We start from the raw sequence: 16495 nt of genomic DNA on the forward strand, positions 1-16495 counted from the left end.
AGTAACTTGTTTACAGTTGTACAGCCAATTGGTGGCAGAACCTGGAACTGAACCCACCAGGACGGGGCTCTCTCTGGCCCTCCACGCCTCCTGCTTCTTGACTGGTTGGCACCCTTAGCCTCCCTTGACCTTTAGCTTCTGAGGACAGGCTTCTAGGAGATGGGACAGGGAGCCAGCCAGTGCTCCCCAAACCACTAAGGGTTAAACACTGCCCTGTACTGCCACCTGTGCCCTCAGCAATTTCATTGTCTCCAGAAGAAAGTTTACTCCTGGCAGTGAGCAAACAGCACCTTGGCATCTGTCAGCTGGGCCAGGACTGGGTGAAGGAGGGGGCCCTGCCCAAGGCCTGTGTTTCACTGGGCCCCTGCTGTCTGCCCACCCTCAGGGAGAGGGCAGCCTGGGACCCTGGCCAGAACCAGCTCAACTCCGCTGAACTGGTTTTATCTTCAGTCTTCCCTCCCTGCCCCCAACTGAGTCCCTTGAGCCACCTGCATGTATGTCCCCAGCTGGGCCTGGACCTGCAGAGGCCTCCGATCCCAGGCTGGGCTGTGGGGGAGGAAGCAGAGGGGGATTAGGGTTTAGGAGTGGGTTGCTGGAGCCATTCCAGAAGGGGAGCTGTGGGGGGTCAGATGGGGCAGCTGTCTGGGCTGTGGATCTGCCACAGGCACACACACATCCGTGACACCTTGTGTGCTGGTGGCAAACCAGATTTCTCTTCCTCCTCCACACATCTGCCCATCAGAGCCCCATTAACCTAGGTATTCCCTGACCCTCTTCACAGGACCCTGCCTGCAGGGCTCCCATAACTACATGCAGCAACCTGCACGAATAAGACAAGGAAACCTTTTGTCTTTACTTGAAGTTCTCTGATTGGCTAAAAGCAGGGGCTTGTCACTGGAGGCAGATTTGAGGGGTGCAAGATACAGGGTAGAGAACAGATTCAACCTCATCTTGACCTTTTCTCCCTCCTGGGTACACCCTGAGGCTAGGGGATAGCTGGGGGCAGGGGGCAAGGGGACTGCAGTGTATCTGCCTTGAACAGATTTGTGTCAGGGTCCTGTCCGGCTGCCAGGGCCAGAGGGGCCTCAGAGAGACATCTAACTAGACTGTGGGGAGATGAGGCTGGGGTCAGGACATGGGGATGTAATGAACTGATGGCAGAACTGGGACTGGGCCTGGGATGCCTGCCCTGTCCCAGAAGAGATCTTGCTGGAGGTGGGGAGACTAGAGCAGGGCCTGGGCCTGGTAATACAGAGACCCAGAGACCCCATCCTGCATAGCCTCCTGAGGAAATCTCTTGCAGGAGCCCTCCTAGGGGTCCCAGACAGAAATGCTGGAGGTCGGGCAGGACGCAGAAAATGTAGCATGGCCCAATGTCATACTATAGGGAGCCTGGGACTGTGGATAGACAGGAACCACAGGCCTCAGCAGTCCTTCTAGAGTTTTGCTTTAAAAATTGAAATCTGCCTGTGGGTCAAATTCACCCTTGAACTCTGAGTTTGGGACTCCAAATGCCCTAGCTATCTTGGTCAGATCTCATCACCTGCACCCAGGACCCTAAAGGCCACAGCCTCAGGGCCCTGGAAGGTGAAGGGACCAGCGTTCAGTCTTCTAGCCAGTTGGTGGTCAGCCAGGAAAGCACCCAGTCATGCTGGGCACTACCTCTGCCAACATATACCCCAACCACATGTAACTCTCAGAGGGAGTGAAAGATACGACTCAAGATAACAATGTCCAGCCAGGTTGACACAGTTCTGGATTTTATCCACAGTCATACAATCACAACTTATATATATATATATATATATATATATATATATATATATATATATATATATATATATATTTGTATTTATATACCTTTAAATCATGTATAAAACAGGTGCATTGCTGAGACCACAGCACTTCTCAGAGTTTCACAAGTGTCAGACTAATGGAGTCAAGAAGCCAAGGATGGCAGAGGTGGGCATCAGGGCAGCACAGGCTCTTTACAGAGTCAGGCCGCAGAACAGTGGTTAACTGGGGACAAAACACATTACACCGAGCCCCACAGGGAGGGCCCATGCAGCATTGAGGGTGCGGGCGGGGGCTACAGGAGGTGGTGGGCACAGCGAGGGGTGCTGTGTTGAATGCCCTGACACCAGTGCTGATAGGTGGGGCTGGGTCCCTGGAGCTCAGAGGGTCTTCCAGCTGGGAGACCTTCCCACTCCGGGGTCCCAAGGAGAGAGTGGCCCCAAAAGGGGCTGCGGCGGTGGTTACTCAAAAGGAATGGGGTTTCAAGTCCCCCAGAGTGGGCAGCTAGAGTGCTAAGGGGTACAGGCCTGGGGTCCAGAGGAGCCACATCCCTTCCCCAAGTGTTGGGAAGCTGCTGGCACAGAGAGGGGGAGCCCAGGCCCCAAGGTGCACATGTGCCAGCTTCCTGCCTTCAAAGGGTACTTGGTGGGGGGCAGAGACCTCTAACCCCAACTTCTGCTTGGAAGAGAAGCTGAAAAGGCTCTTGTTCTGGTGTCTGGAGGACTGAGGCCTTCCGCAATCTTGCTTCAGGCTCTGTTTGGCCTAGGGCACATCTCAGGCTGCAGCAAAGGCCCAGTGAGCAGACAGTGACAAGAAGAGGGATGCTGGGGGAAGTGTGCCTGTTCCTGGGAGTGCCATCACCCCACCCCCCAACTCTCCAGGCCCTGAGGGAGGGCAGCCCCAGCTCAGACCCCTGCCAGTCTGCTGGGATCTTCTTGCCCACATTAACAGGGTCAGGGCTTTGAGGCTGGGGTCTATGACCTCCTAAAAGAGGGTTGTTGGAAGAAGCAGGGAACAAAAGAGGACTGAGGGGTGACAGAAGGGCTGGAGTTTCACACTCTCTTTACTTGAAGGCCCAGGGGGGCTGGTATTGTCTCTGGAAAGGGGGGTCCTAAGTCCTGAGGCTCAGAAGTGGTATCAGCTGTGATCAAGGCTCACCTGGTGCCTCAGAAAGTCCCAGGGACTCATTCCAGACCTTCCCAAGAGACTCCTTTTCTAGCCATTCCCCCCACCCACTCTTGGGGTCTTGTCCAGCCCTGCCTGCTTCTGCACCACCCATTCCCAGGGGGAGGCCATACTTGGTATGGATACTTGGTAATCCAGCACCACTTTCACCAACCATGGGAAACACTCCTGTTCTGGGCAGGCCCTTTGCCTCCTCCCATCCCCAAAAGTCCTTTAACTGAGACCCAAGCTTGGAGATATGGAGAGGCTGCCAGCAAGGGGAGTGTGGCTCCAGGGACTAGCGCTGGGTTTGGCAGGCGGGGGACAAGGAAGAAAGACAGGATGACTGTTCTGCTCCTGAGGGCCAGGGCTCTCCCCCCTGCCAACCCCATGCCTCTCCCATTGGCTGCAGGCTCTCCCCAGGCTGGAAGCTTCCCTGGGCCTGCAGTGTCTCCCCAGGCATGCCAGAGAGGAGGAGAGAGGGATGGGGAGTCTCGTGGAGGTTGGCTGCGCCTAGTGATTCTGCGGTTTTAGACGGACAAGGAGGGAGGGAGGCAGAATGGGCGGGCGATGCTCTCCTCCCCAAGAAACGGGAGGAGGCTGCTACTGTCGCCGGCTGTGCCCGGGGCGTTGAGGCCCCTCCCCTCAGCCTGAGGACTTCTGAGAGGGAGCGGGGTCTCTGCGAGTGCCGGAGGGGTGTGGCCCTGAGGAGGAGCCTGTGCCCACAGGATGAAGGGCCCCGGCGGAGTCGCCGTCCCTCAGCGGCGCCAAGCCTGGCCTGGGAAGGCGGCGGACTGCTGCCCCTTCTCTCACCCTCCTCCACACCACCGACTGTCACCAAGTCCAGCTTACTCCTCTTTGTGTCTGGGGGAGCCTGGGGATTCCTGGGAATCTCTAAGGGGGAGGAGAGTGACCATTCCTCCTCAGGCCCCCCAATCCTTAGGGGTGAACTAGAAGGGCACTCCCCAAGGCAGTGGAAGACTACAGACTGGGAGGCCTCCTTTTTCTGGGGTCTGGAGTGGAGGCCTTTGAAAAGGGCGGTTGTGGAAGGGCAGCAGGGTGGACAGGAGGCAGAGGTGGGGAAAACCAGGCCCAGGGAATGGGGGCAGGTGCTGGCGGCCTGAGGAGGGAGGGCAGGGCTGAGGTAGGGTGGGGGCAGTGGGACAGGGGCGAAGGGTCCAGGAGTCATCCCTCAGGGCCCCGGAGACTCTTTGGTGGGATCTGAAGAGCAGACGTGATGTCTCTGTTGCGCTAAGTCCCCAAACCCTCGCCTACGCTGGAGCCATCACCGCAAGTCCCACCACCCTGGCCTCCGGGCGGCCCTGAGAGTGCTCTGTCTCTTTGTAATTTTTGTTTTGTCCTGTTTTAACTTTTAAAAAAATAAAAGCTTGGTCGGAAAATATGTCTGGAACTCTATGGCAAGGGGAGGGAGACGAGAGTGAGAAGGGAGGGGAGGCTGTGGGTGACGGAGGGGGGAAGTGCGGAGGGCAGAAGGGCAGCTAGATGGCCTCCACGTAGTTGGCTGGGTAGAGACCCAGCTGCCCGCTGTCCAGCCGCCCGCGGCACCAACCCTGCTCGTCCTCCTCGCCCAGCTTGGTGAGCTCATCTCCTAGGAAGAGGCACAGAGGAGCTCCGTGACAGGAGCTCAGAGAGGGCGGACTCCCACCCCACACTGCTAGCCCTCCAAAACGATTATGCTGGGCGACCCCGATGCCCAGCCCCCTCCCACCCTGACCCCAATCGTTGCCCCAAAGCCCGCCGCTGAAGAACAGCGCCAGCAGCACCCGACACCCACCTGCTGCCCCAGCCACACACCTAACTGGGTCTCAGACCAGCTTCCCAAGGCCCAGGCTCCGCCCCCAGCTCTCTTTCTCTGGTCCCGTCCCAGTCCCCCACGCCCTGGACTTGCCCTCACTCGATTCTCAGGTCCTGACTCCGTCCCCGCCACCCAATTGCCACTCTCCGACCCGCAGTCGCCCTCCAGCTTGAGTCTCGGCCCCCGCAAATCCCTGCTTCCCCTGCCCTCAGGCCCCGCCCCCGCCTCATGCCCCGCAAATCCCTGCTTCCCCTGCCCTCAGGCCCCGCCCCGCCAGCCCCCGCACCATACCCGCCTTGAAGCTGAGCTCATCTTGCTCCTGGCCGTCGTAGTCGTAGAGTGCCCGCACACGCACCCCCTTGGCGTCGTCCTCGAAGGGGTTGGAACCCCCGTTGGCCTCATTGCCCCCAAATGGGTTCCCGCTCTCGTCGTCCGACCACTCGGTGGCATAAGGCTGGCCCCTGTCATAGCTACTGACACTGAGGGTGGAGAGAGGACCTGGCATGTACTGCCTCTCACGGATGGGCCTCGTGAGAGGGGTCCAGAGCCAACGGCCCTCATTGAAAGCTCTTTAAACAGATGGGAGGCAGGACTATTAGCATTTCCACTCAGCCCTAGAGTGAGGAGGTGCTTAAAGAGACCCCAGAGAACATCCGACCCCTTTTCTGAGAGGGGTGGTACAGCCTGGTGGTTAAGAGTGAGGATTCTGGAGCCTGGCCTCTTGGGCATCATATTCCGGCTCTGAGGCCCACTGACTAGCTGTGTGACCTTGGGCAAGTCACTTAACCTCTCTGGGTTTCAGTTTCTCCTTCTGTAAATGAGACCGTTTACACAGTTCTCAGAATGTTAGGAGGCTTCAATGAGTTCATATATGGAAAATGCTTAGAACAGTGCTGGGGACACAGTAGGTGCTTTCAAAGGATCAGCTACCACTATCTGAGAGAAGCATGAGGTTGCTGTAATTCAGGCCATTTCTTGTCTCCTGAAGTAAAATTCAGTTGCCCCAGTGTGCAGGCCCAGGAAGCTCCACAGGAGGCACTCACCTGCCACGGTCCCCTGCCTGGGATGTGGGCTCCACCACCCCAGTGGCGTTGCTCAGCATCACCCCCTCTGCCTTCTTGGGCTGTTTCTCCTTCTTGGTGGTGGTGTGAGGGAGGTCTGGGTTCCATTCCTGGTGGGTGCCAGGGGAGCAGTCAGGCCAGAGCGCTGCTCCCTGAGCCCCCTTCCAGGCTTTTCAGACTCCCTTCTCCATCCCCACACACCCTCACCTCAAACTGGGGCCAGTTCATGGGCATGTCTGGGCCGCTAGTGCTGCGGAACCATCTGAGGTCATCCTGGGCGTCGGCCCCCCGGATGACCTGCTCCAGCTCCCGGTACACGTGGATGTAGCTGTGCACAGAGGAGATGGGGAGGTGGGGGACAAGATGAACCAAGGCCCTTTTTCAACCTTAGGGAGGGCCAGAGCCCATTCAGGGGCCCAGGGTGCTGGCATGCCCTCCAGCTAGGAGTTGGGTGGAGCTTCCAAGGCACAGTCTCAGTGTGGGCAGCTCCCAGCATGCCCAGTGGGCACCCTTCTCCATCCCCACCTTAGCCACTCACCCATCCATCCAAGGATGTTTCTTGAGTACCTAATGTGCATGACTTACACACAGGCAGCCACTGCATTTGGAATCTCTTCCCCCTTGGCCCCTGCAGCGCTGTGTTACTATAACACAGGGGCCAGGATGCCCTGCATACTAGTTCTACCCTCTGCTGCCTGTGCCCGTGTCCACCATGCTGCCATGCCCAGCTACCTGCTATTCTCAGCTAGGTTGAGGTGACGTTTGATGTCCAGCAGCACCTCCTTGAGGAAGACCAGTCGCTTTTCCTCAAATTGCTGGCACTGTTCGAACACCTGCTCCATGCCCTCCATGTACTGGGGTGTGGTCTTGCCCACATCATCTAGCACCTTCTCATACTTCTCCTGCGTCTGTAGGCATCAGGGCAAAGGGAGAGTAAGACCCTAGCCTGAAGCTTCCAGCCACCAGCCACCAGGGACCCTCGGATCCCAGCCCTGTGGCACCTTCTGCACATCCTGCTTGCACTTGTCCACTTTGTCCTGCAGCTTCTTCTGCTGTTCAGGGGTGATTGACTGCTCCGTCTTGCTATTCATCTCCCGTGTTATGGCCAGCTTCTCCTCTTTGCAGGCCAGATGGTAGGCCTTCTTGGCTGCCTCTAGCTATGGGGAGGGGATAACAGGAGGCAGGGCTCCTTCTTGTAAGAAGGAAGAAAACCCTCCCACTGTCCATTTCTTGTCTCCTGAGGTGGGAGCTGTGAGCTCACATCCTTATGAGGCAGAAGGACTGCAGGCCCAGCTCCAGGTATCTGGGACCGGTGCCCACCCATCTGTGGATGTTTCCCTGCATGGCCCTGCCTGCTGCCCTTACGCACACCCTCCCATCGGACAGGCACTGCAGTGCCTGCCACTGTGGACATTTCCTACTGGAAGGCTGTGTGGCATCCCTGTGGGCACTGCCTTCCCCCCATCTACAGACACCCTCCCTCTGATCAGACTGCCCCTCTCAGCTCAGCCACCCTCCCTGGCCCCATCCACAGCAGCCACCCACTGGATACCTCCTTCATCTTCTTGGCCCAGGGCTTCTGGGCCTTGCGGAAGCCATCTTCAGCCTCCTTGGTCTCCTTGAAGCCGCCCATGATCTGCTTGTGATAGGCGTCCTTCTGCCAGTTCTTGACCTTCTCCAGGTCCTCGTTCAGAAGGTTGTTCTTTACCTCCTGGTGCAGTTCACTCACCTTATCTGCCTCTGTCATTATGGCGCCCCAGGCCCGCTCCAAGCTGCCATACTGTGGGCCTGAGGAAACGGGGATGGGGTCAGTAGGCCCCCCTCACACCTCTTTTTTCTGAGGCTTTTCCCATAGTTCCCACAGCAGCAGAAATAGCCTCCTCTGCTCTCTTTTGTTTTATCCATCCTCCAGGGCCCAAGCACAGCCACCTCCTCCAGGAAGCCTTCTCTGACTACTCTATCCTCACATTCCTAGCCTGCAGCACTCACTAAATTCTTCTTATAGTATCTGCCTCTGTGCCTCCTCCCTGTCTCCCTATCAGCTTGTGAGCCCATGGGAGACAGCCTGGATCCCATGAGCCCTCAAAAGACCAGTATACCACCAGTATGTCCTCCAGGAATGTTGGCTGAATATCAACTCAAGAACCAACTAGTGACATTTGGTTGGTTGGATGACATGGAGACATGCCAGGAAGCCATTGGAACCAGACATTCCAGTCTTTTGCTTGTATATTGGGCATCAACTCTTTGCCAGGCACTTGCTGAGCAATATGGACCCAGCCTCTGCCCTCTTGGGGTTTAGAGTCTAGTGGGAGAGAAAAACATTAACAAATACATGTAGAGCCCAACTTGAAACTGTTCAGATTAAAGGAATCTAGGGACAGGATAACTAAATGCAATGTGTGATTCTGGATTGGATCCTGGACCAGCACAAACAGTTGCTATAACAAAGTTTGCATGTGGGCCATAGTAAATGTCCTGAATTTGACAGTTGAACTATGGTTACATGAGCAAATGTTCTTATTCTTAGGAGATATGTGAAGGACTTAGGGTGAAGGCTCCACTTAAACAGTTTGGGAAAAAAAGCATTTTTTAAATTTGAGAGCGGTGAAAAAAATAAATGGTACAATGCTAACTGGGTGAAGGGTATGCAGTTCTCTGTACTATTTTGCAACTATTCTCTAAGTTTAAATTATTTGAAAATTAAAATTACTGTTTTTTTAATCCAACCTATAATTGTATCAAGTTGAGTTGAGCAGGGAGAGGGAGGCCAGGCTTGGTTTGGGAGGGGAGGAATGCAGATGTAGGGTCAGTGCCCGCAAAGGCCCTGTTGCCGGAGGATGCACATGCATCCAAGTGGCTGGTGCTCCCAGGACCCAGGCAGCTGGGGGACCTGTTGAGGTCCGGGGCGTGCATACGGGTGGGCATGGGGGAGCACCTTTCTCGATGAGCTGACGCCAGCGCTTGGCCCAGTCGGTGAGCTGCTGCGCGTACGCCTTCTCGATCTTGGCGCGCTCCTGCACGCAGTTCATCAGGTCGTTGCACAGGCGGTGCCCGTCATCGATGCGCTTCACCGTCCGCTTGTAGTTCCCCACCTGGCGGCCAAGGGGCAGGCACTACTCCCGCGGGCTCCCCGCCCCGCCAACCCGGTGCGCCCGCCCTGAATGCCGCGTCCTGCAGGGGGCGCCTGCCGCACCGATCTTCTCCCTTCACTGCCGCGCATCCGGTGGTGATGCACTGGGGGCTCCAGACCGCCTCATTTCAAAAGCCTTGGCACCCTGCATCACACCCCACCGTCTCTTACACCCCCTCATCCCACTGTAAACATAATTTCCTTGCTGCCACAAAATGCATAGGGATTTTTATAATTTGGACTTGGACTAGAATGAATTATTCATTTAGTTCGTGTGAGCTAAATCTATTATATTTATATAGAATCATATAAGCATTGAGTTGAGCTGCAGCTTCTTGACATAATATTATGTTTTGTAGACATCTCATTAGACACTTATTAATTTAGGTTTGGCAGTTTTCACTTTGGGTTTGGAAGCCAATAGAAAATTTTTTTTCTGGGTCTCAAATATTTTGGAAGGCTCCTGAAATGCTGGCTTCTAGTCTTGTCTCCACCCCTTCGTTGCCATGGGGCTCCCCCAATTCACTCCACTTCTCTGACCAGTGCTCCACCTGCTGCCCACTTCACAGGGTAGGGGTGGGCAGCAGCTGTGAAAGACTGTGTAAACTGTGAAGCCCCACACCTGGCTGTGTGAAGAAGGGCCAGGGTCTGAGCCAGGACCCCCAGAGCAGAGCATCAGGAGCAGCTTATTCCACATCATGAAATGCTACCAGATGTCTCGGGGGCAGCTGTGGGGCAGAGGAGCTCTGAGCTCCTGTGGACAGTAATCTTTTTACCCCACTTCGCGGCTACAGCTGCCTGCATGGGGGGGTGGGGGTGGGGGGAGCCTGGCTTCCCAGACAGCCAGGTTGTCTGGTCCCCTGACCTGGGGAGCTTCAAAGCCTCACCTCCCAGAAGCTGTCAGTGGTCTCCTCTGGAGCTAGTGAGGCCTCGTCGTAGGAGCCAGACATGGTGTGGCCGTGGGGGGCTGGACTGATGCAGAGCGATGATCAGCAGGTTGGGCTGTTCATGCGCTGGGAGGGCGGGAGAAAGATCCTTGGAGATGAGGGAAGTGCCCCACGTGTTCCATTCCAGGCCTGGGGTCCCAAATTGCCAGAGACATGAGCCTTGGTTTGGGGACTTCCTGCCCAGGGACTAGCTCAACACCTCTGATGAAACCCCAAGAGTCACCTGTAGCCCCCCTCATGCCCAGCGCCCCAGGAGCCCTTCACTTCATGTCCTCTCCTTCCCCTCTCCCCCAAATTCTTCCTCCAGCTCCCACATGGGTACCTCTTCTCAGAGGCCTGCCGCAACCATGAGAACCATGCTCCCCCAGCTGTTTCTGTGCTCCTGGACTCGGAGCTGAAAGCTGGAGCCACAGTTACACATTCACTCTATATAAGTGTGCGGTTTGCTTTGTAGACACATACTGCCCCTCAAAGCCCGCAATCAGGCTTATCTTTCCATGTCTGTACCCCTCCACAGGGACCGGCACCCTGTAGAACCCAATGGGGCTCAATGAACCCCAGCTGGCTTCTCAACCTGCCTGACACAGCCAGACCCCTGCAGCAGCCCAGAAGATCCTCCTCAGCTCCCCCACCCTCACCCAACACAGAGTCCCTGGTCTCAGCTCCCCAAACCCCCCACTTGCAGCCTGGATCCAAGCTTCCTGGGAAACTGGAAGAAGGGCCCCCTCCCACCTCCAGCCCAGGCTGAGTGCCTTAGTTCTCTGAGCCGCTGGTCCCTGTAAATGCCCTCCTGGCCACCCTGGTGTCCAGCCTCAAAAGCCTCCATTAGCTGCTTACATGTCTCCTAAGAGTCCTGGACATGCAGCTTCATGGCCCACAGGTCAGACTACTGTGAGCATCAGGACAGCTGTGTGTGGCCTGGATCTGTCATCAGGCATCACAGCTGGCTAATCTAGGCCGTGTGCTGCCCCAGGGATGGAGAAGGCTGCCCTACTCCCATCCCCAACCCAGGCCTTGCTGCCACCCCAGGTAAGAAGAGCTCAGCAGTCAGGGGACAGGACCCAGAGGGCTAGAGGCCTGGTCTTCAAAGGGCAGCAAGGCCGGGACAGGCCTGACCCCACTAGGAGCTGTCAGCCTCGGGCAGGGGATGCCCCCTGCCTCTGTGCTGCAATCTTGGGGACTGGGAACCCTGTGAGGGTGAGGACTGCAAGATTCAGTCCAACCTGGGGGTCCCTTGCCAGCAGTTGGCCCTCAGGCTCAGGGCAGGTGGCCCCAACAAGTGAGGATTCTTGACCAAGGATGTCCCTTCCCTCTCTAGCCACAGTCTCCCTATCTGTCCAGAGGCTAGTGCTCTGTTCCCAGGAAGAACCCAGTACTACCTCCTTGCCCCTCTCAGGCACTAAGTATGTTTTGCTCCTTTCCCCTTAGCAAAACCTCAGACAGATTCTCCTACAAACTCATGTCAGGGTGGGGGAGGGGGACAGGTAGAGGGAAGGTGGCTGGAAGTCATCAAGGGACAAAGAAATGAGTCTGAATTTTTCTTCTTAGCTTAGCACTTTTCACTTATAAAGCAGAGCTCACTTCATAAAGAATACTTTGAATTCAGAATCAGAGAAGTAAAACAGGGATATTTAATGCGGGACTTTCAGGCAGGTTAGGTAAGTATCCCCAGAGCCTGAGCCCCATCTAGAACCCTTAAAGACAGAGTTCTGCTCTTTGGGATCCAAATAATGTTCATCTGTCAGTGGGCTGGTGGTCGGGGCATTCCCTCACAGGACTGAAGGTAGAACCCACCCATGGCAGTGGGGAAATGACATGGTGCACCCTGATGGGGACACCTTGGGGTCCTCTCTCACCATTACAGGGGGCACACATCCTCCACCCAGCAGCACTACTCATAGGATTTCAGCTTCCAGTCAGCTAGGCGAACTCATGATGCCAGTTTCACTTGCTGCAGCACTACTTGTAAAAGCCAAAGGCTGGAAACAACCCAGATGCCCACCCAGGGGATGGGTTAACCTCAGGGATGGGTTAAGACAGTTATGTGCGGGCCTGTGACGGAATGCTCTAGTCCCGAACAGAACCCTCCCGCTGCCATGTCACTGAAACAGAATGAGCAAGATGCCGGACAGCGAGGCTCTGGATGCTTCCATTTGTATGGGGGGGAATACAGAAGCAGGGAACAGTTTTGGAAAGTGGGTAACGGTGGCTGCCTTGGGAGGACAGGGTGGCTGGGGAAATCGGGTGGGGGAGAGATTTTTCATGGTAGGTCATTTCGTACCTTTTCAATTTTGCCCTGTGTACATAAGCTGCGTATCTTTTTAAACCCTCCAGTCGGTGGTAGAGGAGAGCTGAGGGAGCCTGGGGGCAGGACCGAGGGTGCGCTCAAAGCATGGAGAGAGGGAAGAGTGCAGCTAAGACCTGGCATGTCAGGCTAGAAGGGAATGCATGGCAACGGCCACTCTCCACCTTGTCCAGACGCAGGGAGGGTGGACTTGCAGTGGTCCCTCCCTCAGTTGGGCAGGTAGCAAGTCTCCAGGCTGCCAGCTGAGGCAGCATATAGCAGAAATAGTTCTAGCCTTGGGGTCCCCTGCTCTGCCACCAAACTGCCAGGGGCCCTTGGGCGATTCACATGACCTCACTGGGCCTGGCCGTGAAATGAGGATGATACGATTCAACTTCAGGATTAGATGACATGGTGAGGGTCTGACCCACTCCAACCCCTGGCTGGACACCCCCAGAGGTGGGCTCAGGAGACAGGCAGGCAGGGTCAGAGAGGGGCTGTGGAAAGGGTGCATGAGCTCCCCAGCCCCATATGGCCACACACCATACATGCTGCCCTACCTCCTCCAAATGGGCCTCACTCCCCCTGGGGGGCAGGTGGGAGGCTGAACTCTGGCCAAATGTCATGTCTCCTGATGGCAGTCAGTGGCTGCCATCACTGAAAACGCTGCATCTCTCAGTCAGGAAGCTGGTGTGACCAGTGACTGCCACTCCTGTGTGCAGGCCCGACATGCTCTTAGTCTTCCTCAACCCATCAGATGGGCACAAGGCCCATGGACCTTCCTCACCAGTGGCTGTAAAGCTGTTGCAGACCTGTAAGCCCTTTATCATTAATAGCAATAGCTGGCATTTAGGAAGCACACACTTGGAGCGGAGGACTGTTCCCTTGTCTTAACTCATCAACTCCTCACAATAGCCCTAGGGCAGGCGCTCTGATCATCCCCACACTGCAGACAAGGGCCCGGAGGCTGAGGCAGGACTGGAAGAGCTCGGTCAGCTCTCAGCATTGATTTGTCACCATGTTGTAGTGGGGGTAGTAGTCCCGTTTAGGGTGGACCCTCTCTTCCTGTGAGCCAGGGAGGGTGCCAGTCCTTTCTGGCCCACAAGGATGGTCTACCCTCAGCATGCAGAACGGGGGGCCTGGAGCTCTGGCTCCAGCTCTACCACTTAACAGTGAGACCTCAGCCAAGTACCATCATGCGGTCTTGGTTTTCTAACTGATATGATGGGAAAACAACACTTTGTTTCTTTTGAAGATCAAATGACAAAGGGTAGGAGCTCATTCTGAAAAACAGAGATCACTATGGAAAAGTGAGGTTTGCATGCTGGACTTTTGACTTTTCCTTTATGGAGAAAGGAGCTCCAGGATGAAAGGTGTCCCTCCTCAGGCCCTGGGCTTACCACCAGCTGCCCCCAAAAGACCCTGAAGAGCAGGGACCTTGGTCAGGTTCTGCCCACCCTTGGCTTGAAGAAGGCATAGAAGAATTAAGAGCATGAGCCCAGAGCAGGCAGGCCTGGTATGGACAATGGCGCTATGTGGATTCCTATATCATCAGTCATTAACTACAGGCCTCAGGATCACCCAGCTCCTATTTCTCCTCCTGCCCCAAACCAACCCTGATGTGTAAACACTATGCCAGGTTCCACTGTTGCCTTACTTGGAATCTTCCAGTGACTCCCCATTTGCTTGAGTAAAAATCCGATTCCTTGCCAGGAGGCCCTGTGTGACTGCCCTTCCCTTCACCTCTCTGCCCTCACCTCCCTCCACGCTTACTTCCTGTCCCACTGACTTCCTTGCTGTTCTAACCCCAGGGCCTTTGCATCTGCTAGGAACGCTCTCCCGAGATTTCCAGGTCTGCTCGAATGTCCTCCCTGCATCTAAACCTGCAACTCTTTTTCTACCTTCAGCACTCCCCACTTCTCCCTCTGCTCACTTTATTGTTCTCCACAGCACTAGTCACTAGATGACAGGCTGTCAGCATTAGAGTATTCATCATGTTCACTGTCTTCTTCTCCCACTAGAATGTCACTTCTCTGAGGTAAGCAATTTTTGTATGTCAGGCTCTCTGCTGTATTTTCAGCACTCAGAGCGGTGCCTGACACAGAGTATGTGTGTGATACATTTTTGTTGAATGAATGAATACATGCCAAGAACCTTCTGGAACATTCATTCATTAAATAACAGAAACACTGAATTCTTTACTCCAGAGACAAATAATCACCTGCACACAGTAGGTGCCCAATAAATGTTGATAATGTTGGTGACACAACCAAAGAATCTCACAAGAGGGGAATCCTGGATGCCACCTGTCCTGTTGCCAGGTGTCCTGCTTCTCTTGGGGTCCCCTTCCTCTCCTCTTGGGCAACCCTCAGGGTCCAGTTCCAGGTCTTCCTCCTTGAGCCCTCATGACAGTTCTGCCCTCAGCATGGGGCCCCCTCCTCAGGGACTCTACAGCACACAAACAGAGCAGGTGTCAACAACCTCCAGCTCTTACACTACCCCTCTATTCACTTTCCCATTATGTCAACTACAACAAACATTTTTGATTACCTACTATGTGCCAGCCTCCTCATATACACTTTATTTCTAATCCTCACAACAACGCATTGAGATGGGCAAAGACTTCCCTGCCTTCTAGAAGACTCAGAGAGGTTAATAATTTGTCCGAGGTCACACAGCAGGGAGGAGACAGTCAGATTCAGATCCCAGGGTGAGTCCTTCCCCTGCCACCCACAACCCCGTGCTCAGCCCAGAGCCAGCACTTGGTGGGGGGTGGGGGTGGGGGTCACCCCAGCCCTCCTGGCCTAAGGGAGGGCTCAGCTCAAATCGGGGCAGGGGCATGGGAAGCCAGAGCTGCCTCCCCTCACCCCGGGCGGGCCTCAGGTCCCACAGACATTCCCAGCAGCTCCTCCCCTGCTCACCTCACCCAAGATGGACGGGCTCACAGTGCCTGACTTGGGGCCACACAGGGGCTGCCACAGTCCAGATGCAGAGATGCAGTGAGGAGCCAGGTTAGCTGTCAGGGGCTGTCCTTGCCCTCCTCCTCGGGACTCTGTGTGCCTTCCAGCCTCTGCCCCTCTGCTCACGCCCTCCCCCTGCCTGGGGTGCGTGCCTTCCTCCTTCCCCTCACTACCTCTCCTCAGGATAAAATGACCAACTCAATCCCACCCCTCTTAGAAGCCTGCCCTGAATATCCCAGCCCTCACCTACCCCACCCCTACCCCCTGGTACAGTTCCTGGTCACACCTGCCATGAGCCTCATCTTTCTGGGACTGGTTCACGGGTGTCGACCTGCTCTCCTGCTACCCTAGCACAGTGGCTGTGAGCACTGTCTGGGGGCCAGACAGAAGGACTAGGCTCAGATCCCAGTGTTGCGGCTTGCTGGCCGTGTGATCCTGGCAAGTTGCTTAAATTCTGTGCCTCAGTTTTCTTACCTGCAAAATGGAGGTGATAATACCACCTACGCCATGGGGTTGGTGTGAGGCTGAATTGAGTAACCAGCATGTAAGAAGCACTGTGTTAACCACTATTATTATTATAGCTATTGTTACCCATGTTTCCCACAGCTACAGAGCTTTCAAAACAGGAGACTCATCTCTCTGGATGACCTCACAACTCATCCCCTCTTTGGGCTAACATCCCATAGACCTTTGTTAAAGACTGAATTGTGTCCCCACAAATTTGTATGTTGATGTTCTACCCCTCAATGTAACTGTATTTGGAGATAGGGCTTTTAGGAGGTAATTGACGTTAAATGAGGTCATAAGGGTGAGGTCCTAATTTAATAGGGTTGGTGTCCTTATGAGAAGAGGAAGAGAGAGGTCTTGCTCTTTCTCCCCATGCACATAGACTGAGGAAGCAAGAGCGCAGCGAGAAGGCCGCCGTCTGCAAGCCAGGAAGAGAGGCCTCACCAGGAACCCAAGAGGCCAGCACCTTCTAGCCTCTAGGACTTTGAGAAATACATTTCTGTTGTTTAAGCCACTCAGGCTATCGAATTTTGTTATGGTGGTCTGAGCAGACTAAGTTGCCTTTCTGTGATGGTTGGGATGCCTGTGGGACCCCCAGGTCTCCAGGCCCCTGAGAAAACAAGATCCCAGGCCTGGCTTCCTCTTGCCTTCTCTTTGGGTCTAAAAACCAGGCCCCCCAACCTCCGTCTCCTCCAAGGGAACATCCCCTGGGAAGTCCCCAAGGGGCCCTCCCTCCAGAAATGAGTCCCAAGGTGGGGAAGAAGGAAGGGGATGGAAACATAAATGGGGAGACAGAGCAAGGTTGAGCCTGGGTCTCGGTTCAGGCCAG

At 55.3% G+C, this 16495-nt stretch overlaps 1 protein-coding gene across 7 annotated transcripts in view; it reads right to left on the bottom strand.

Moving 5' to 3' along the window:
• Nucleotides 1–1837: 1837 nt before the first annotated feature.
• Nucleotides 1838–16495, bottom strand: part of PACSIN1 (protein kinase C and casein kinase substrate in neurons 1) — a 47883-nt gene continuing 33225 nt past the window's right edge. For 3 of the 7 annotated variants that reach the window (XM_017663100.3, XM_073225047.1, XM_017663102.3), the window contains 10 exons: nucleotides 14421–14647; nucleotides 9856–9981; nucleotides 8774–8930; nucleotides 7388–7623; nucleotides 6837–6992; nucleotides 6568–6743; nucleotides 6043–6163; nucleotides 5818–5945; nucleotides 5066–5253; nucleotides 1838–4567 (listed from right to left, as the gene is read on the bottom strand). In XM_017663100.3, the coding sequence (XP_017518589.2) occupies nucleotides 4458–4567; nucleotides 5066–5253; nucleotides 5818–5945; nucleotides 6043–6163; nucleotides 6568–6743; nucleotides 6837–6992; nucleotides 7388–7623; nucleotides 8774–8930; nucleotides 9856–9918 (1335 nt within the window). In that variant the 5' untranslated portion in view covers nucleotides 9919–9981; nucleotides 14421–14647 and the 3' untranslated portion in view covers nucleotides 1838–4457. Of the gene's footprint in view, nucleotides 4568–5065; nucleotides 5254–5817; nucleotides 5946–6042; nucleotides 6164–6567; nucleotides 6744–6836; nucleotides 6993–7387; nucleotides 7624–8773; nucleotides 8931–9855; nucleotides 10045–14420; nucleotides 14648–16495 lie in introns of all 7 variants that reach the window. The other 4 variants (XM_017663098.3, XM_017663101.3, XM_017663099.3 and 1 more) reach the window with 2 other exon arrangements.

This window comes from Manis javanica, chromosome 16 (genome assembly GCF_040802235.1).
Source record: "Manis javanica isolate MJ-LG chromosome 16, MJ_LKY, whole genome shotgun sequence".
Lineage (NCBI taxonomy): Eukaryota > Metazoa > Chordata > Mammalia > Pholidota > Manidae > Manis > Manis javanica.